Source organism: Coenobita brevimanus, chromosome 55, assembly GCF_032717465.1.
Source record: "Coenobita brevimanus isolate Jiangsu-jjx chromosome 55, ASM3271746v2, whole genome shotgun sequence".
NCBI lineage: Eukaryota > Metazoa > Arthropoda > Malacostraca > Decapoda > Coenobitidae > Coenobita > Coenobita brevimanus.
The window spans coordinates 961,818-983,614 of NC_137008.1; the positions used below are offsets into that span (position 1 = coordinate 961,818).

At 42.6% G+C, this 21,797-nt stretch overlaps 2 protein-coding genes across 2 annotated transcripts; both read right to left on the reverse strand.

Annotated features, from left to right (window-relative positions):
• Window positions 1-1,557: 1,557 nt before the first annotated feature.
• Window positions 1,558-9,756, reverse strand: LOC145401193 (lactosylceramide 4-alpha-galactosyltransferase-like). Its single transcript, XM_080273497.1, has 4 exons — window positions 9,597-9,756; window positions 4,886-5,109; window positions 4,365-4,571; window positions 1,558-1,710 (listed from the first exon to the last, which is right to left on the reverse strand). Exons 1-4 carry the CDS (start codon window positions 9,754-9,756, stop codon window positions 1,558-1,560), a joined length of 744 nt encoding a protein of 247 aa, XP_080129623.1.
• Window positions 9,757-10,084: 328 nt separating this feature from the next.
• LOC145401194 (uncharacterized) lies at window positions 10,085-19,967 on the reverse strand. The gene is made up of 5 exons (XM_080273498.1): window positions 19,950-19,967; window positions 14,981-15,119; window positions 11,886-12,258; window positions 11,329-11,424; window positions 10,085-10,139 (listed from the first exon to the last, which is right to left on the reverse strand). The coding sequence occupies exons 2-5, from the start codon at window positions 15,093-15,095 to the stop codon at window positions 10,085-10,087; spliced, it is 639 nt and encodes a 212-aa protein (XP_080129624.1). The 5' UTR covers window positions 15,096-15,119; window positions 19,950-19,967.
• Between the last annotated feature and the right edge of the window lie 1,830 nt (window positions 19,968-21,797).

The following is a 21,797-nucleotide window of genomic DNA, read 5'->3' on the forward strand; positions in this document are numbered from 1 at the left end:
CTGAAAATATACGTGAAGATACGGGCGGCCAGTGCAGATCACTCAACTCCACCACTGACACTTGCATCTTTCTTAGAGGCCGTACCTAGGGTTAAATGTAAGTAAATTGATATAAGAAGTATACAAATTACGGGGATCACCACAAAGACATGCAGTGTAGGCAATCCAAGTGAGCACACGCTACACCCAGCACTGTGGCAGACCGCTAAACTGGTCTGGCGGGCGCGGGAATTTGAAGTGCCCTCTCGTACTATTGTCCGGATAAAAAGAGGTACCGTACCATCCAGTGCCGGAGATATAGTGTTGTACCCTTCATACCTCTGACTTACAGTGTTATACTACTTCCACTAAAACTACTACAGCTGGATCATCAGAATTGTAGATGGTGTGCTAGATGAGAGGTTTGGCGATTTTTTTTTTTTTTTTTTTTTTACGTGTCCGACTCTGGGCAAAGGCTTCAGGGCCTATTTCTTTGGGGCAGTGGCCTATCCTAAGGTCCAGTAGTCCTCCTACACCTCCACATGTCACCACTTCGGCGCTATCACCCACCATCCATATTGAATACATGCTCGGACTGTCTCATACAAGATTGGTGTATTGGTATTAGCGGGGGTATTTTTTACTACATGTCGGCTGGTCATCTGGTAGATCAGGAAAGTCTGCTTTTAGGAAATTCAAATCCTTAACCTGTTCCCTGCCCCAGCCGGGATTCGATCCTGGGTCCATTAGGACTGGCAAGCCGCCTCTCTGCCGATTCAGCCAGTGGTATGAAGGTAGGTGTGAGGTTTGGCGCCTTTGAGTGGTATCAACGTAGGTTAGAGGACAGAGATGGCAAAAGAATGAGCACAGCACCTTAGGCTGATGGTAAGCACGTAGACTGCTGGTGGTTGCAGGTTCGATATCAACTCTCAGAGGAGGCAGATTAACCCCTTAAAGAGGATTTTTTTTTTTTTTATCCTTGCTACCTCCAGACAATTTCGTTAACTTTACAGAGACCAGACTGACTTCTCTCTCAGTGCTGAATAAAATCGTCTGAAGGTAACAGGAATAACATATGGAATGCGTCACCAGATTCAGTGGGTTAAGGAACAGATTTTTGGTTATAGTCTGGCTTCTGTTTCATGGCGGTACACTGCCACGTTATTCAGAACCCACGTTGATATCGCATACTGTAGCACGATGTTCTAATCTAACAAAGACCACTGGCCCCTTTCAGCTCAGTTGATGGCCATATGTAGTCATACTGGAGTCTCGATCTGACGAGTAACTAAGGAGATTCATTCCTACCTCATAAACAGGGCTATCGAATTTCATGTAACCATTAACTAATTATTAAATTGTGGGAGTGACCCAGTTTCATCAGGTAAAAACAAACCGACTATAGTCACAGTGGGACCAGACAAACCTATCAAAGTACAAATGGTCAGTATTAGTGCACACTGCCGTTGGGAAGATAACGTGAGACTGGATACTGTCATCACCTCGAGTCCAACACTGAAAGCATATTTACACATCGCAGAGTAGTCATGGCCGGTGAGTGTCTTCAAACATCAAGCTCTAGAAGAATGAAGACCTGAGTGTGGCCTGGTGGTAGGTGAGGGGACAGTGAGCCTTGGCCGCGGTGTCGTAAATGCTGTCACCGCCCGCCTTCACGGCAGAGTTCTTGCTGAGTTTGTTCCACATGTGCAGCACGAAACTCTCGTTGAATTTCTGTAACAGAAGATTACGTCAGGTGGCCAGTGTTAGGAAGGTTAATATTCAGTAGAACCTTCACCCACTCCACTTAGGCTAGAAGGTACACTACAGCACTTATAACTCTATGGTGTTCTCATGGAAGCAGACTAGCAATTAAACCTTTACGTCATTGTAGAAAGGAGCATAAACGTAATCACATCACACACACAGCCTATCTGCCTCATACTTAACATGGGTCTCATCACCCTACATCACCCTAGCCAGGATGAAGTTACATCCTGTGCACCGAGGGAGGAAAGGTATAGTTGTTGTGAAGGGCAGAGTAGGAAAATTAAATCATCTTTATACATTTGATTGATTTTGAGTTCATCGCCACTTTCATAGCTAACAAATATGCCAGGTAGGGCGAAGGGCAAAAATCTTATTTGAAAATCTAGAAGTACGGATACCGCAAAATAAATAAATAAATGAATGAATAACTAAAATAATAGTCCAATCAGTAAGGTATATATCGTCGGCCTTTTAACTGTACCAAGTAATATATGCAGTTATTTATTTATAGGTGAACGAAACGGAGGGATTATAATTTGTCTTATTATATTTTACCATTACTACTTAATCATTCCTCCAGTATATCAGATTTCAACCACCACACATTTTAGCGAAATATGCAAAATTTGTTTTAATGGCATTATGCAGTTGTCGGTAAATTTTTACTTTAGTCCCACCCTGCCATATTTTCTCAAGAGTTTCAGAATGCAATGTTTTATAGTGTTTCTCATGTGAATCTGATAGTCATTTCTGTCGCAAATCACTCGTTTTCCGTAACTCCCCCCCCCCCACTGTACCAAGGTTATTGGGGGAATACGACGAAAACGAGTAATTTTCACTAAAAATGACCACCAGAATCACATAACACTAAAACATTGCATTCTGAAACTCCTGAGAAAGAATAATGGGGGACCTGTGGGAAAGCGTGGTTTTGGGTGGGGGAAACACGGAAAATCGAGTGATTTCCGACTGGAACTGGTATCCAAATCAAACGAAAAACACTAAAATCCTTCGGAAAAATATAATTTTCAGCTCCCTGAGTTCGTGTTTCCTAATTGGGGGGCTTTGCCCCCCAGACCCCCCAGCCCTGGCCGTTTCCTAACTGGGGGGCTTCGCTCCCCAGACCCCCCATTACATTAACCTAACCTAACCTAACCTAACCTATCCTAGGGGAATGCTTACCTAGAGATCAGAAATGGTGAATTTGCACTGCACCTTCCCCTTACTCTTCTTATTTTTTTTTTCCACCGGCCACAGTGCCACTGATGTCTTGTCTTCCCGATATTTGCAGGGCAAATCACACTCTTTACACTGCACTGCACTTTGCAAAACCCAGTGTTTTCTTAGTAGTTCAATAGATGTTTCGCTATTACTGTGATAGTCCTTGATAATCTGCCAGTAGTCCGTCTTATTCCCGATACAAGCTTTGAAATCGACAACACGTTCTTCTGCACCGGAGGCCATGACTGTGACTGACTTTCAAATCTCGGGAGTACTTGCGTCACCCACAAACACTTGAAGCTGATTGGCTGGTTTTACTTACGACTGTTGTGATTGGCTGGTTTCAAAAGTCCCTCTTCCTTTGCGACGCCTGATTGGCTGTTTTTAAAGCTCACATATACGAAATTACCAGCCGAGTACACTCGAGTCCAGCCGACTTAGACCGAGTAAACGTGCCCGCACCAGCAAATATGGCGCGACATTCATCTCAAATAATTAAGAAAAATAACATATATCTCGGAAAGTAGTTATTTGCGACGGATGTTTACTGAGAAGAAAATGATGTACTCAATACACCCGACATATAGAGATAAGTCACATTTTCCAGCGACCGGGTGGGATTAAAGTAAAATAATACCCAGTTGTCTAACAATTGCAAATGATACTTCAGTTTTTCTTGCACCTTTTCAAAATTTAAGCGCCTTACGATTCCAAGCCATAACAATTCTCGTTTCCTCCATATGTAATTGCAGGTAGCAGGGAGGAGAGATAAAAGGTAGTTCAAAAGCCATATTAAATAGAACAATATGCAATAAAACAGAGAATAAGTCACAGTACATGTTCGATATGGCTACCGTCAACGGCAGTGCATTTGTGCAGACCTTGCTCCAGGTGATAAAACGTTCCTGAGCGTCGTAGGGCCTGTGGTACGTAATATAATCCATCACATATTCTTTCTCAAGGTAACCTGACTTTGGAATCACCTTGTACTGTTCATCCCAACAAATAGCTGGCTAATGACCGTCTTATTTATCAAGACCTTGTTATGCTCCTCTCAACTTCATATTTATAATTACCTGATTAGCCTTCAGCATGACAGTTGGACAGGTCACATAACGTCAACTCATATAGAAATTGCCTAAGTCATTTTGCGGCGATTTCTGGATTTTTGCCAAAATCAATTCTTCATCACGTGGCGCACCTATTGGTATAGCTGCCTTTGCCAGGGTGTGAGTGGTCTAAAATGCGCCTCAAGTTTCTTCCTAAGTCATTTAAAAGTTAAGAGAATGAGACAGGTTTTCCTCGATTTCTCGAAAAGTAGAAATAGTGACTTATGCGGTTTCTTTATGAGGGTGACGATAAGGTTCATTGCACTGAACAAGAGCTATGTTGCTGACCTTGTCCCATGTGGCAGCCCCGGAGGCCTTGGTGAGGGTCTGGTGGAGTTGCCAGGGTACCGGGTAGAAGTGGGTCTGCGGGTACACGGTGACGCCATTGCAGGTCAGTTGGCTTTGACCGTTGGCCTCTGCCAGTTTGGAAGCCCCGCACCACCGCTGCAGCACCCGAGTCACCGCCTGTGGCCCCAGCACACCCCACTCCCGCGGCTGATGCACCACATCACATTATAAATTATATTCCTTCATCCATTCACAAACTATCACTTTCCCAAAAGCACATAATCCGAAATACAGTCAACTTGTCTCTGTGAGCATTTTTTTTTTCCCAGTAACATAATCATAACACGAGGTATGTCGCAAACTCCATGTTTCCTAATATCAAACAAATATCTAGATACATGAACTTCACTTTAAGTTATTGCAAGTCAGTCCTACAAGAACACAAGCAACAGAAACTTACAGTGATATGTGTAAATCTGGGATAATAAAAACAAGTGTGTCAGGAACTACTTTGAACTTACTCGGTAGCTTTTCCTCATATCCTCCATGAGCTCAGATAGGAATTTGTGTCGCCTGGCGAAGCTGAGAAGGGCGTTGTTGGCCCCACCTTTGGTGAAGAAGCCCACGGCGTTGAGCGGGAGTGTGAAGGGTCTGACGCACACGATGTCCGTGTCTGAATACACTCCGCCCCAGTGCCACAGGAACAGCACCCGCAGCATGTCACTCAGGTCCACGATGGGCCACGCTGTCACAACCATCACAGTCACTTTACACGCTCAGCTCAGTGCATACATAGACATACCAGATTTTAAGATCATTTGACAGTCCACTGATATGTTACATGTAAACTTTAAACAGTAAATTCCCATCTAGGGCTGGGTCATTGGTGGTGGTGGGGGGGAGGGGGAAGGGTGGTTGTCTGTGGAAATTTAAGGCTTTAGGAGAGAAGCAGAAGCAGGAACCAAGAGACCTGGAACAGGCCTATACCTGTTGCAAATTAGCAACCCTGTCAATGAAGTTAAAAAGAGTTAATTATATTCGGATGATCACTATCTATCTATCTATCTATTGCTAGACGCATCAATCCCGTTTGGGGTGGCCACAAACAAATCGCCTCCAAGTCGCCCTGTCCCCCGCCATTTCACTGCCCTGCTCCCAACTCACACCCCCCTCTCTCATATACCTCTCCACCCCGTCCCTCCATCTCATCCTCGGCCTCCCCCTCCCTCTTTCCCCCTCCACCTCACTCACATACACTCTCTTCGTCAATCTTTCACCCTCCATCCTCTCCACATGGCCAAACCACCTCAGTGTGTTCCTCATAACGCTTCCTATCACATCCACATCCACACCACAACGCTCCTTTATATCCTCATTCGTCAGCCTGTCTCTCCACGTGACTCCACAGGCTCCTCTTAAATAACTCATTTCCACTGCTCTCACTCTTGACTTGTGTCCTTCCAACAATGTCCAAGCTTCACTTCCGTACGTTAGAGTTGGGATCACAATACTGTCATGTAGTAACTTTTTCACTTCCATGCTCACTTCCCTGTTTCTTATCACTGCTTTCAAGGAACCAGCAACCTTTCTTCCTTGCTGTACCCTTTCAAGCACTTCACCCTCCAAACCTCCATCCTTACTCATCACACCACCCAAATACTTAAACGTACTCACATTTTCCAGTTCCTCACCATCCAACCTCGCTGTACATTCACTAACTTCACCTCTCTCAAAGACCATCACTTTACTCTTCCCTACATTCACCTTTAGGTTCCGTTTCTTACACACTCTCTCAAACTCATCCACCAAGCCTTGCAGCTCCCCTTCGTCTTCACTCAACAACACAGTATCATCTGCAAACAACAGTACAGGGAGTTTCCAAACACTATCCTCTCTCACCAGGGCCACTCCAACATCCACTACCCTACCTTGTACCTCTTTTATTACCCCATCCATGTACAGATTGAACAACCATGGAGACATGACACATCCCTGTTTCAAACCAACTTTCAAAGAGAAAAATTCACTTAGTTCACCATCCACACGCACTGCAGCCTTCGCACCATCGTACATACTCTTCACAGCATTCAACAACTTCCCATCTACTCCATATATTCTTAACACTTTCCACAATCCTTGTCTATCCACCCTGTCATATGCTTTCTCCAAATCCATGAAAGCCGCATACAACTTCTTTCCCTTCTCTAGAAACTTTTCCACTAAAGATCTGGGAATGAATATCTGATCTACGCAACCTCTTCCCTTCCTAAAGCCTCCCTGTTCTTCTCCAACTAATTTCTCTGTTCTTTCTCTAACTCTGTCTATAAGTACCCTACCATACACTTTTCCTATTATACTAAGAAGACAAATGCCCCTATGATTACCACACACTTCTTTTTCCCCTTTTCCTTTGTACAAGGGAATAATTATACCTGACTTCCAATCCTCCGGGACTCTACCTTCCTCCCAGGCCAATCTGCACATCTTCCACATCCATTCTACTACTATCTCTCCCCCATGCTTCAGCATTTCACCACACACTCCATCAATTCCTGGGGCTTTCCCCGATTTAACTTTCTTCATTGCTTCCACAACTTCTATCCTACTGATTTCTTCCTGTCTTCTCACCTCCCTCCTTCTCCCAGCCATTCCCCAGCCACTTATACTCGCATTACTTCCATCCTCTGCGTTCAACAATTCCCTAAAGTGTTCTCTCCATCTGCTCACTTTTTCTCCCTTCTCCACTAGTAATCTACCATTTTTATCCTTCACTCCCCTGCTAACTTCACTTCCACCCTGTCTTACTCATTTCACTACTCTCCAGAACATTTTCTTACAGTCCCTCCACTTTACACTCAAATTCCTTCCAAATTCCTCATCCACTCTCTTCTTACTCTCTCTTACTAATCTTTTCACCTCTCTCTTCCTTTCCACATATAACTCTCTCTTCCGCCTCTCAACTTCTTCCACTCTCCTATTTCTCATCCATTCATTGTATGCTTTCTTCTTTTGTGCCACAGCCTGTTTCACCTCTTCAGTCCACCACGCTGTTCCTTGCACCCCCCTCCGTCTTCTCTTCCTTCCACACACCACATCACATGCTGCACATATTTCTTCTGTAAATATCTTACACATACCTTCCACGTCTCCCATCTGCTCCAATTCATATTTGCCCAATCGTTCCTCCACTTCTCTCTTATACTCTGCCTTTTTCTCATCCTCTTGTAACCTTTCCACTCTCCTTGCAACTACTCCTTCCTCTCGTCTTTCCCTTCTTCTATTCCTCCATCTTACTTGCATCCTAATTCTGGCCACCACCAAGTAGTGGTCAGAAAGTCCACTCCCCCAACCTCTATACACTCTTGCATCCTTTACACATCTTCGCATCCTTTCATCCACACACACATAATCAATCATTGCCTTCCTTTTATTCAGTTCACCACCCACCCCTCCAATCACTCGCCATGTATACCTGTGGATCATTTTATGCCTAAAGAGGGTATTGGCTATCACCAACCCCCTCCCAGCACAAATGTCCACTAACGCACTCCCATTCTCATCTATCTCAGCAGGCACACCCCACTCACCAACTATTCCATCCACCTTCACATTACCAACTTTACCATTCATATCACCAATCAAAAACACTCTCTCATTCCTTCCAAACTTTTCCATGCACACTTCCACATTTGTCCAGAACTCTTCTCTCACTCTTCTAGCACGATTTTGCGTTGGCGCATACACACACACAATCGCCCACATTTGTATTCCAACTTTCAACTTTACCCACTCAATCCTTGACCCAACTGATCCATACTGTCTTATGCTCTTCTTCCGTCTTTTACTCACAACTATACACACTCCTTCCTTTGCCCTCTCATTCTCACCTACTCCTGCACATATACCCCGCCAATACTCCCATTCTCTCACACTTTCTCCTCTCCATTTTGTTTCAGTTATTCCACATACATCCACTTTCGCATCCTCAAGCACCTGGACAATCTCTCTCTCTTTCACCTCATCATTCGCTCCTCTTACATTCTATGTACTCATTACCAAGTCCTTTGTCCGGTCATGGGTCGTCATCGTTTGGTCAGTCCTTGTCCGAGGCTTCTTGTTTGTTTTTTTAGTTAGTTGTTTTCCGGGAAGGGGCACTAACCCTCCGCCAACCCTTTTAGTCGCCTTTTACGACAAGCAGGGATACTGGGGGAGTATTCTTGAAAACCCCCCTACCCCCAGGGGGGTGATCACGCTGTACAAATATACCGCAGTACTGCATGCATAGATTCCGTGTGTCCATCATCTGTCAGTTTGCCTTACTGTCGTTGGTCAGTTTTATTTATACCATATCCGCGACTCTGGACTTAAGGAAGTCAGTCCGTTCACTAGCAATCCTTGTTTACAAGGCTCGCCAGCTCATACCACCGCCTGTGTGTCTATCCAAGTTTTGAGACAATAAGGTTGTGCTGGCAACAGTAAGTGTACTTTTATGGCATGCTGGTGGACTTGTGGAAGAGCAATGGAACTGATGACAACAAAATTAAATCACAGGAATCATTCTTCTAATAATAAGTGAATTTGAACTGCATCCTGGAATATCAGAATTACCCAGTGGTCTACCCTTGACCGTCAAGCAATAAATTCCTCGATCCCATCCCCTCACTCCCCTCTTGCTTTCTCTGCATACTTTTCCACATTATTACTCTCGCCCTCAAAAGAAGGGAAAAAATACCAGCAGATGGCTCAGGCAGATTTCGCCAAATGTTGCAAAGAAATTTATAGTCATGAGTATCGACTTCAGAAAATTATTGGCTTTTAAAAAATCAGCCACAGGTCAAGGTTCAACTTATCACTTACAGGGTTAACGGTACATGCATGTATCTGAACTTTCGAAATAATGTTTGAAAGTTTTGAGCTGATTTCAAATAAAGAAAAACTATACAGCAAATCTACTTTAGTTCATGTAATCCAACTATACAAAATGGTTTTGTGTAGGACGTGGGAATGATAGGGATGGGAAGAGATAGTAACCACAGACCTCTTGGCAAAAGAGGGGTGGGGCAGATGCAAGAGATGGTGGGAGTCACTACCCAAATATATTATCTTGAGTATGAACTTAGTTCGACATACACGCTACTAACGTGGCAGCATATTGCAGTTAGCAGTCTCTCTGGCAGGTGTAAACTTGGATGTGATATGTCAACAGAATACGTCAGGCGCCTGTTACCGCACCTGAATTTTTCCTCCAGGTTTCCGAGGTAAAGAGATGATAGAGTGGCGTGCCGGTGAACAAGTCAAGGATGGGCACTCTGGCCAGCATCAGGTTTGGGTACTGGCGGAGGAGGCGCGACGGCAGGAGGTCAGAGTTGTCCACCACCGGCGAGGTCAGCATGAACCACACCTGCAGGCGGGGGTTCTCGCGCGCCCAGCTGCATGAGAAAAAAAAAATTTATATATATATATATATATATATATATATATATATATATATATATATATATATATGAAGGAACCAGACATCACATTCATGCACATAATGTAATTTACATCTGTCTCTATTAACACTTTCCTAGGCAATGGACTGACACATTTAGGGTTAAAGTCTGGCTAATTCAGCAGAGGAATAATCCTGACAGGCAAGGGGATAGTCATAACGATGGTACCACCGTGACAGAATGACAAGAATAAACAGACAATATGATTCCTGTATAAAGACAAAGTTAGAGAACCTTAATATGGACCAGATCTCTGTAGGAGCAGGTCACATCTCCCTGGCTGTTGACAGTAGAAAACAAATTATCGAGTGTAGACAACCACTCATATTGGAACCAACAAGGTCGTCCAAACAGTATCAGGGGACGGTGCATACTCATTCCTTTGCCACAGACACAGTGCCAGTCCATCTTCAAAAGAGACAACAGCAAATATTTTTGATGTAATATTATCATGCTTAAGCTCTCATTAGTTAGATTAAGTATTATTTTCTGTACTAACTGTGGAGAACATCACCATTCAAAGACAGATTTCTGGTTATAAGGGGACCAAGAGCAGCGGCGGCAGGAGGAGGAGGATGCCTATCTATACGTGAATGCACTTCACTACAGGCTGAAACTGCTATTCTTCTGCAGTTCAACCTCCTCTTTTCGGAAGCCAGGGCGGATTGAGGGACGTTTGCACAACGGGGTAGCTTTACTGCTGGGTCATGTCAGTGCCACCATATGAAGGTTTCCCTCTCCAGGGCCAACACCAGCACAGGCAGTAGTAATAGTGGTGGTCGTAGCACCAGGTTCACATGAATGTGGACCCAGCAAACTGCAAGCTGAAGCTGCCATCCTCCTGCAATCCACCATCCCTCATTCAGGAGATAGGGAGCGAGTTTAAGGGCATTTGTATAACCGGGCGCAGAGCCTCCTGGTTATATCAGTGCCACAGCACGAAGGCGCCCTCTTCGAGTACTAGCATTGCATTAAAACATACACACATCAGCGGTGTGAAACATCAGAGGAGAAGGCATTCCCATTCCCGGCCTCCCTCGCTTCTCTACGGACTACGAGGTTATTGCACCACAAGAGGTGAGCAGCGGGATGGTACATTCCTACCCCAGAAGTGTGGGGAAAAGAGTGTGGTATTGTGATCTGATGTCCATGCCATTTAGGAACGGTAATATGTGCGAGTGTTTTGGGAATGTGTCAAATTACTCATGTGCACTCAAAAGTAATAATCGGTATTCCTCCAGGCAGATAAATCCATGGACCAGTAAACAGTTTTTTCACACTGTTACGAAATAAACTCCAGGAGAGACTGAAAGAAATGAGTTCGCAGTGATATGATGGGGAAAACAATGGAAAGTGATAGACTCTTTGATCCAGTGGCACAGTACATGGCTCTTGTCTGCGGGGGAGAGGTTATCGATTACTGTCTGGGTTTCTAGCTAATAGGTGAGGTGGGTGGAGCGTGGCCTGACCTCTCCACTCCACACCAGGCGCGGTAGTTGGGATGAGTGTTGTTGGCAGAGTCCACGAGGAAGACGTTGACGTTACGCCTATCAGGAGCAGCGTCTCTGTGGGATGGATAAGTCACGTTAGCTTAGGAGGTTAAAGACACTTGTTCCGTCATTAATCACACTTATGCAAAAGACAGACGATAAATATTACACGCATGCAAAAAACAAGGGAATAATTTGTTCCATCGTTAATTACATGTGCAAAAGACAAGAGATAAAGTGTCTATTCCATCATAAAATACACTTAGAAAAAAGAACGATAACTTCGTTTGTAGTGCTCATAAATTCACGATTTCTCTTTGCTGTTCGTAAACTGAAATAATAAAGAATAGACCATGTGCATTCCTGTATACTACAACATACTAAGTGTAGTTCTGGTACTCTTCATGCCAGTAGCTCCATGTTTCTCAGTGACAGTGAAAATCTGTGTCAACACCACGAATCTCCCACTTTTAATTAACCTGCAAACATTATCTTTTGCACAGTAACTGAAGGAAGAAAAAAACAAGTAAGCAAACCTGAGGGGAAGAAATCGAGGTAAATCTGTCATGGGCTGTGTGTTAAGAGGCAGCTGTGTGGTGGTGTGCTGCGAACTGAGAGGTGCGAGTGTAGTGCTGTGTTGTGCTTTGGGTGATGGGTGTACGGTGGTGTGCTGAATATCGATAGGGTGGGGTGTTTTGGTGCGATCACGTTTGACAGGTTGCTGAGTTGTGCTGCGTTGAACGTTGTGGGGCTGGCGTGTTGTGCTGCGTTGAGAGTTGAGATTCACACTTGATGTGGCGCGTTGAATATTAAACGCTGATTGTGTTGGGATGCTTCGTGTGCTAAACAGTGGGTGTGAGATGGTCGCTGCCTCAAATAAATGACTCTGCCCTCCCTGCTTCACAAGTTCTGCAAATAGGAAGAACCTCTATCAATTGTTTGTCTTACAGTAGTGATGTTGAGTGCAGTCATTTATAATGGATTAGTTGGGTCAGTTTGCGTGTAGGTGTGCCCATCGATGAAGAGAACCTGGAGGACAGGACCGAGCTGATGCAGCGTAGCCGTGCGTGTTCGTGTCAGTGTGATGATGAAGGCGAGGTAAGGAATAAGGCTGTTCTTTTATGTTGTCTGCCAAAATTGCATGAAAATACAGATTCTTTCCTGGTTATTATATTTTACCTTTATGTCGATTTGCCTGTGTATGTATCTAGGTGTCTAGGTATTTATTTATTTTATGTACCGGTATGTGCACGAGCATATGAAATAGCTGATACAAATAGCCATGTTAAGTGCTTGTTCACATCAATTTCTGTTCTGAGAGAAGTAGAACTCCAGCGCATATAATTTACAACTGTACTTCTTGTAAATACTCCAAAGCCTAATTACCATAATGGTAGATGTAAAAAAGGTGCGGGAATGCTATATTTTGAAACTTAATACAACCTCATCGCTTTTACACACCCTTGCCGCGGCAAATGGCCGCCTATCGCGTTGGGCTTTCAGTTTCATTCGGCCCAAAGGTATATCCATCAGCCGTCGTCAGAGTTGTAATGTAACGAAGCAGATTTACTTGACTACTGTACATAAGTAACTTCTGTAGGTACCTACTTAAAAAAAAAAAAAAGAAAAAAAAATGTTAATTATTACTTGAACTTAAGTATATTTTTCAAATACGTTTGCATTTGAAAAATCAGCTGAAAAGTACTCGTTTCATTAAATTCCTGTAACGGAATTTGACTGTGGCCACTGGCTAGTGACAGCATGCAGTAGTGCAAACATGGATGCTGACGAGTCACTGTCATCTCTTCGTTTTTGAAACACAATCATGCTTTCTTCATAATTATGCTTTCGTTTCGGCCTCCCACGCTTCCTTCCCGTTGAACAAGCTCCATCAGGTCCCTTTTACCTGACCATCTTCATTCCACTAAAGGACGGAGTGATGTAAGGTGCGGAAAGCTAGGAAAGATAAAGACGCGATGGAGGGAGAATACTAACACCATCCTCAGTGAAATGGACCACACAATCATTCAGTATTAGAGTCCGCGGAATCACAACTCAGCCTCAGAGGCATGACCATCCGGCCATATTTTTTTTTAATATTTTTCTTTTATAGATGTGCTTCACATTACCTGTAAGATAAATTTTCACCGACAACTATCAGTTTAAAAGGACGATATGTGCTTCTTCGCACATATTTCATCCAACCAACTCGTTCACCAGTCAGTTCTTTAACCTCAGCTTCCATACTTTCCTTTATCACACACTCATTACTCATATCCATAAACCTTCTTTTTAGCCTACCACGCCTCCTCCCACCTTCAAACTCACTCTCAAATATCCTTTTCACCACCCTGTTCTCATCCATTCTCTCAATGTGACCAAAGCATCTAAGCACACCTTCTTCATCTCAGTTGTCAGCAGACGTCCTTATTCCACAACGTTCATCAATCACATTTCTTATCCAACCCACTCTCCATCGCTTCTCAATAATCCAAAATCCACACATCTTACTCCTGATTTCAATCTCATGCCACACCAAAGTCTGACATTTTACTACTACAACTACTACTACTACTACCACTACTACTACTAGTGTGGTAGTAGTAGCAGTAGTAGAAATAGTAGTAAGCATCACCATCATCATCATCATCAGTAGTAGTAGCAGTAAGAGCAGCAGCAGCATTTCATCTGAAGTGTTAATGAAACTGCAGGTTGAAGTGGCCCTTCTACGGCAGTCCACATCCTCCTATCGAGGGTTAGGGAGGGAGTTACAGAACACTTATACACCTAGACATCTGCCTGGCTATATCAGTGTCACCGCATGAAGGTGTCCCTCTCCCGCACAGATATGGGTGCTTAAACACGCTTATTCAAGTCGCGTGCAGGCGTCCCTCTCCAACATCACTTCCATGATAGAAAATTTTGAGCAGCGTTCAGCAACGTTCCAGCCACACCATACATAGGCTGCGTAAACCTTTCCTAATATTTCTTGCTTTATCCTGTCATACTCTTTTTTTTACAGACCCATAGTTGATATAAATACCGTACAGTCCTTTTCACCTGCTTCCTCCACTCTGCCAATTTGCAAATACTTGATCATTACATTCCCTACCACTCCTAAACTAACCCTGTTAGTCATCTTCCAGACATTCTGATGCATCCCTTGCCTCCTCTGTGATCATTCTTCCACAGACCATTACTGCAACACTCAGCAGCCGTAAATGAAGGTAAATTTTTCGTTCTGCCATCAACTTTAATTTTATGCAAACTGTACATATTCACGACCATCTTTCACACTACTGGTACAATTCTGTTTGCATTCCAAATATGATAAAATTCATCTATTCATTTAGAAGGATGACACAGACAACAGACATACCGAGGCTCCCTCCATGGTATAAAAATCACGAACATGCAAGGAGCATATCACGTTGATGATCCAGTCACAGGGCTGATAAATGAAAATACAGCATTCATTCCCTAATTCAGCACTGAATCATTGTCTCCTCCTCTGAGGACACGAAAATTCTAGATTGAGTATGTCAGCAGTCCCTTCATCAAGCTCCCTTCCTCTCTTCTGCCATCCTACGCTCTCTTCTCTTTTTCACCATCTTTCGCCCTTTTTGTGTACCTGGAAGAGGGTGGTCCGGGTGACTGTGGGCAGACGAAGGTCGTGGTGTGAGGACGTAGACGAGCGCCGAGGTCACCACCACCCCCATCAACATCAGGTATGTCACCCTGGCCATCGCTGCTCTCTCACGGTGCGCAGTCTGGGGAGGAGCACAAGGGTGAGAACGCTCGGCTACGTATATATTCCATCAACAAATCCTTTATTGCCCATTACGAGCATAGAGGGCAGGGACTGGGCTACATAGCCCCAGTTTTTAAGGCAGTGGTGAGCAGCCTCATTCGTCGATGAATGGTATTATGTGAGCATGAAGCCCCAACCACCCTTCAAATGGAAACCTTTACAGACTCCATCCAGTTGGAGCGCCTAACCATAACCCATTACACCACCAGGTGTCATCTAGTTATATGGTTACCATCCAGTTTAGTTAATGGTTTCCTAGGTTACAGGAAATCAACTGGATTGTCGTTTGGTGCAGTCACCAAAAGGCACTTTATTGAGTGAGTTAGTAACAGCAGCCCCACGTATCACAGTCGTTTTATATACCGGTACCATATATATATATATATATATATATATATATATATATATATATATATATATATATATATATATATATATATATATATACAGTATATAAGGAGAGAGAGAGAGAGAGAGAGAGAGAGAGAGAGAGAGAGAGAGAGGGGGAGGGATTGATAGACAGACATGCTGAGGGAAGATGAAGATGAGAACAGTTAGTTATATATATAATACTGGTATTTTTAGTTATATAACGTTAATAACATCACACAAACCCCATCTTATCATTACATCATCGTGAACAGGCTTCGAAAATAGGAGTAGAGAACCACAAATAGAAGGAAATTATTAGCTACCATCATAGTGTCCATTTTTTCTGGGTGTAAGTCCATTCATTCTTCACGCCTTCGTAATTCTAAAGCGGAACCATCCACACTAAAGTCATTATCGCAATAAGTGCGGGACATATCAGTTCACTCGATAGCCACGCGTCAGTTGAATCGCTCTACTTGCTCTGTCCATTCATGTCTATCACGCATACATTGCATTCTCATCATTCATGCCAGCGGGCTGGAGTACTGGATAGTTCAAAGTTGCATTTTTGCACACCATTACGTGTGAAAACTGAATTTGGAATGAGAGTAAGATTACTTTCTTCTGTTCTGGTTCACTACCTTGCTGGAAGGGAGGGAGAGGAGCCAATATGTGGTAAATACAAATAAAATCAAAGTAAACATATTTATGTAATGTCATTCCTCATTAGTCCAGATTGATAATGTGTGTTTCCACTGACACGCAGCTGTGAAATTTGTGTGTGTGTGTCTGTGTGTGTATGTGTGTCATTCTGTCTTAGTGTGTGAATACACTGAACACACACACACACACACACACACACACACACACACACACACACGCGCACACACACACACACACACATATATATATATATATATATATATATATATATATATATATATATATATATATATATATATATATATATATATATATATATATATATATATATATATATATATATATATATATATATATATATATATATATATATATATATATATATATATATATATATATATATATATATATATACTGTATGTATATGGACATACATACATACATACAGAGAGAGAGAGAGTACAAAGTGGACAGTGGATGCTAAAGTGAGCGAGGGTAGGGTATGGAAATATCCTGTACTGCATTTTACTGGTGATACTGTACTGTTAAATGACGATGAGGCTTCGTAAACTAGTATTTCAGTTTTTTTTTTTTTTTTTTTTTTTTTACAAGGGAAAAACAAATGAATCAAAAAATAATCCATACACCAGATTACTGGCGTCCTTCATTCATAAAAAATCTGCAACAGTTGGACTTGAACAACTGTAGGTTGAAGTTTGGAGGAAAACAACTAAATTAAAAAACGAATATGGATAAGAATAAACTAATGGCTTTTGGAAGGAATGAAGTAACGGAGCTCATAATGAGGCTGAATGGTCAGGAAATGGAGAAAGTTCGTATCTTCATATATTTAGGTAGCATGATGAAAGAGGATGGAAGCTTTCAGGATGAAGTGCACGAAAAGGTACAACGTGGAAGAAAAGTTAAAGAGTCACTGAGCAGTGATAAGGAATAGAGAAGTGAACATGGAAGTAAAAAGAAAAAAAGAAAAAGCAGGACACTGTGATCACTCAAACGTATGGGAATGAAGGTTGGACACTGTTGGACTGACACAAGTCACGAATGAGAGCAGTGGGAATGAGTTCTCTGTGAGGAGGACGTGGAAAGACCGACAGAGAACTGAGAATGAGGAAGTAAATGAGCGTTGTAGTGTTTAGCCTATGTGGGTGTTAGAAAGCATTAAAAATGCCTTGAGATGGTTTGGCCATGTGAAGAGAATAGAGATAGAGAGACTGACCTGATAGAGTGCCGGTATTTGAGTTTGGTGAAGGGGGTAGATGGATTACATAGGATTATATAGGAAAGCAAACAGCAACAGACCTCATGGTCCTTTCGAGGCTGCTTGTTACAGGGAAGACTATGGCTACAACATCTAACTCTACATGCTGAAGGATAAGGATAGTAAAGCAAGAAGGCTACCCCCATCCCCAAACCCTCCAGGAAAAGGTGAGAAAAACCACCATGCAGCATGGAAAAACTGACATCGAAATTTCACAGGAAATATTGGAAAGCAAAAGTCATATTCTGTAATACTTTGTCTATAAGTTTCCTGTTTGAGTAACCTGAAAGGGAAAGTAATCAAATACACTAATAGTTACGGCATGACATTATGAACGGGTACGTTGAGTTAATGGGACGTCTGTGGACAAAACGTGGAAACTACATGTACTCGTACACAGTGCACAGTGTGGATGTTTAGGGGTGGTGCGGCAGCCTTGCCTGCCACTTTCAAGGCAGGCAGCAGTCATTCAGGCCCTGGCTCCGTTCACTCCACTGAGACAGGGAACTCTCCCTATGTGGGTCAAGTACACATGTTTCCTGCTGAAGCAGTGACCCCTGGTACATTAAAAAATCCCGATGGTGGTCACTTGACTAACAGGGACCCTCAGTGATCCACAGTCCATCACAGGTCGAATGTAAGAGTTGTGACCGTTAACTCAGGGCTATCTGTGCAGATCCTAATCTGTGCTTATATTACTCTATTTGCATTGAATGAGTTGAAAAATATGTAATGACGATGCATCGCTATGTACGGGTACGTTGTTTACAGGGTGTCTTGTAGACAGAAGGGGAATGAACTTACACGTAGCTATAAAAGCAAGTTATTCGGAAAGAAAAAGAGTCAGCTGAGGATTCTCGTGTACTGTTCACGGTATCTGAGGGTAATCTGTTCCACATATTTAAGACTCTGTTGAAGAAGAATTTTGCTTCATGGGATTGGAAACGCTTTCCCATAATTTTGCAGCCATTACTTCTGGTTTGACTCGACCGGTCTATTTCAAAATATTTATGCATGTCTAAGTTATCATATCCTATCATGATTATGAAAACTTCAATAAGGTCACCTCTTAACCTGCGCTTCGTTAGGCTAAATAATTTAAGTTCCTCATATGGTTTGTTTCTAAGTCGTGGTATCATTTTTGTGATTCTTCGCTGTATTTTCTCTAATTTTTCTATGTCCTTTCTGTAGTACGGATACCAGAACAATACTCAAGATGGGGGCGCAATAACAAGTTGTACAAGGCAAGTATGAATTTTTCCGATTTAAACTCGAAAGTTCTTCAAATAAAACACACTAGCTTGTTTGCAATTTTAACCACCTCGGTGCACTGCTTACTCAGCTTTAGGTCATTTGATAATATCACACGGAGGATGAGGTGGAGTTGGGATGGAGAGGTGTATGAGAGAGGAGTAAGTTGGAGAAAGGGCAGCCTCATGGCGGAGGACAGGATGATATGGAGACAATTCGTTTGAAGGCACCCCTTTCGAAATAAATGTGTCTGACTATAAACACAGCAGACTTTCCTTCTTAATGCCCACCACACAAAATTCTCCATTGGCCACTTCCATCGCACAGGTAGTTATGGTTAGGCATGATATCAAAGGACGATTGCATATGTTTCTCCATACAGATAAAAAAGCAGTGCATGTCCTCACCTACAAAGCATCACTAATTGCGATATATAACAAATAGGCAGATGCAGAGGATGGTAAGCTTTTTCTACAGTGAAGAAAACTTTCACACCAATCGAAAAGCATTAGTTGAATTCGTGCTGTATAAATTATGGGCACTAAAGGATGAAAACTTACAGTAGAGTACGAGGCAATGCTTTTCTCACCCTCCTGTACCGGCGGTCGAAGCTGCTGTGGCAGAAAACACGCTCAATCTCTAACGATCCCAAACAAGACCCTCCTCCACAGCTTGTCTACTGTACTTACCCAACCCAGCTCTACCTTCACTGCATATCAGCCGTCACCACACTCTCACCACACCCGTCAACACACTACCGCACCACACCTGTCATCACACTGCCCCACCATACCTGTCACCACGCTGCCCCACCATACCTGTCACCACGCTGCCCCACCATACCTGTCACCACACTGCCCCACCACATGTCACCACACTGACCCATCATACCTGTCACCACACTGCCCCACCTCACCTGTCACCACACCTGTCAACACACTGCCCCACCATACCTGTCACCACACTGCCCCACCTCACCTGTCACCACACTGCCCCACCACACCTATCAACACACTACCCCACCACACCTGTCAACACACTGCCCCACCTCACCTGTCACCACACTGCCCCACCACACATCACCACACTGCCCCACCACACCTGTCACCACACTGCCCCACCACACCTGTCACCACACTGCCCCATCTCACCTGTCACCACACTGCCCCACCACACATCACCACACTGCCCCACCACACCTGTCACCACACTGCCCCATCTCACCTGTCACCACACTGTCCCAGGCCTGTATGATTCCTGCCCGTCCGACCCTGTGATCAGAGATGAGGTGATAAGAGTTAAAGCCGAAGGTATTTTCTACTCTACCTTTAAATATCCCCTTTTTGGAGAGAGAGAGAGAGAGAGAGAGAGAGAGTTTGTGTGTGTGTGTGTGTGTGTGTTTACAGTTCAATGTGACATGTTCACTTGTGTGCATGTGTCTGCAGACACAGACTTGTACATGTCAACTTGTACCTTTCCTTCTTGTAATGATGATGATGAAGAAGACAACACTTCTGGAAATGTACACTCAATTTCTAAAGTAGGTAAGCAAAAATCAGAATGAAAATGGTTCTTATATTTCCTTACAAAACATCACAATGAGCATAGTCACACGATCTCTAATTATTGTATGTACAACAAAAGAACACTTTTTTTTTTTTTTTTTTACTGCATGATAATGAACTTCAAATGATGCAAGACAAGAAAAATATATAGAATAACCATAGTTACCACTAACAGAACTGCGCAGAAAACAAGACATGTTAATAACCACAATTCAGTTTGTAAGTCAGTATCAACACCTATATAATAACGTGCATATAACCACACATAACCATGATATACTATATAGTAAGAGAAAATAAATGTGATTTATCTGCATCTGATGATTATATGCAGGTTACTAAAGGATGTGGTACAGTATTTCAGTTTTTTAATGCTCAATTATATTTGTTTCACAGTACAGAATGAGTGTTAATTTCAGTTTATTCAATACAGTATTGTCTACACAGTAAACCTCTCATTAGCAAAATGTTTACATCCTTTTGTAAGCCTGTGCAAATGATGGCACCAGCCTTATAAAAAATTAAGACAAGTTCCCAGTGCAGTATCAGATTCATGTGACACCACGTTTCCTCTTACAGAATTCCCACATCGAGGCTGGCCATGCTACAGCTATTGTTTTTAGTGTACTAGTTGTCAAAACTAACTACTGTAATTACTTCCCAACAGCTGCTGGAAACTTATAAGAAGAGATCTCAGATGTGCAATAATATCTGTAACAATGTGTAATTCATCATGTCCTTTTAACATTTGTGGCTTAGCTTCCTGCCTAAGTGATGACTGCATGGCTAGTTACCAAGCCTGTATCCACACTCCACTCTCATGGTAATATCTCCCAGAGTCTATGGTAGCCAACAACCTACTACCAGTAAAACACATAGGTATTTGTGGACAACCAAATGGTCAGTCTGTGATGTATATGCTAAGGAGGGGTTTACTGTAAATATAAATGCAGACATGAATACCACGTGTACTAAAGACAGGTCTAATGTGATCATATGCTGAAATGCAATTTGAGAAATATAATTGCACAGTCATTTCCATCACTTGCTGACCAGAAAGCACAAATGTGCTTTATATTTGTATAAGACTTTGAGCAGGTCACCCAAGGCATACACACATTAGAGTCATGAAAGGTGAAATAGCCTGGTGCATGACTACTTGTAGCTTAAAAAAAAAAAAAAAAAAAAAAAAAAAAAAAAAGTATGATCATTCCAATTACATATGCTACAACCAGCAAATCTATTTGTCATACAGAATACTAAGTAAAAGAGTATCTTTCAAACAAGAAAATATACTCACTGATTCCAGGATGCCATATCCTTAATACTTAGCCCATAAAACAACTTGAAATCACTGCATTCACTTTTGCATAATCTATTTCACATCTAAATATAATGTGGCTTATAAAACAAAAAAGTACTTAACTAATAACAACTTTCATTATTTAAGTTTTGCCACAACAGGACAGTCACCTCTCTAAAGCAATGTGATTACAACAGCTCCTCA

Bases quoted from the DNA above. Each gene is read 5' to 3' on its own strand.
- LOC145401193 (XM_080273497.1), bottom strand. From the start codon at position 9,756: ATGCTGACCTCGCCGGTGGTGGACAACTCTGACCTCCTGCCGTCGCGC. The intron at 4,572-4,885 runs GTAAGTTCAAAG...GTGGTGCATCAG, and splicing joins ATATGAGGAAAAGCTACCGA to CCGCGGGAGTGGGGTGTGCT. The intron at 1,711-4,364 runs GTCAGCAACATA...CTTCTGTTACAG, and splicing joins GGGCTGCCACATGGGACAAG to AAATTCAACGAGAGTTTCGT.
- LOC145401194 (XM_080273498.1), bottom strand. From the start codon at position 15,095: ATGGCCAGGGTGACATACCTGATGTTGATGGGGGTGGTGGTGACCTCG. The intron at 12,259-14,980 runs GTACACAAAAAG...TCCTATTTGCAG, and splicing joins CCCGGACCACCCTCTTCCAG to AACTTGTGAAGCAGGGAGGG. The intron at 11,425-11,885 runs GTTTGCTTACTT...TCCATCCCACAG, and splicing joins CCTCGATTTCTTCCCCTCAG to AGACGCTGCTCCTGATAGGC.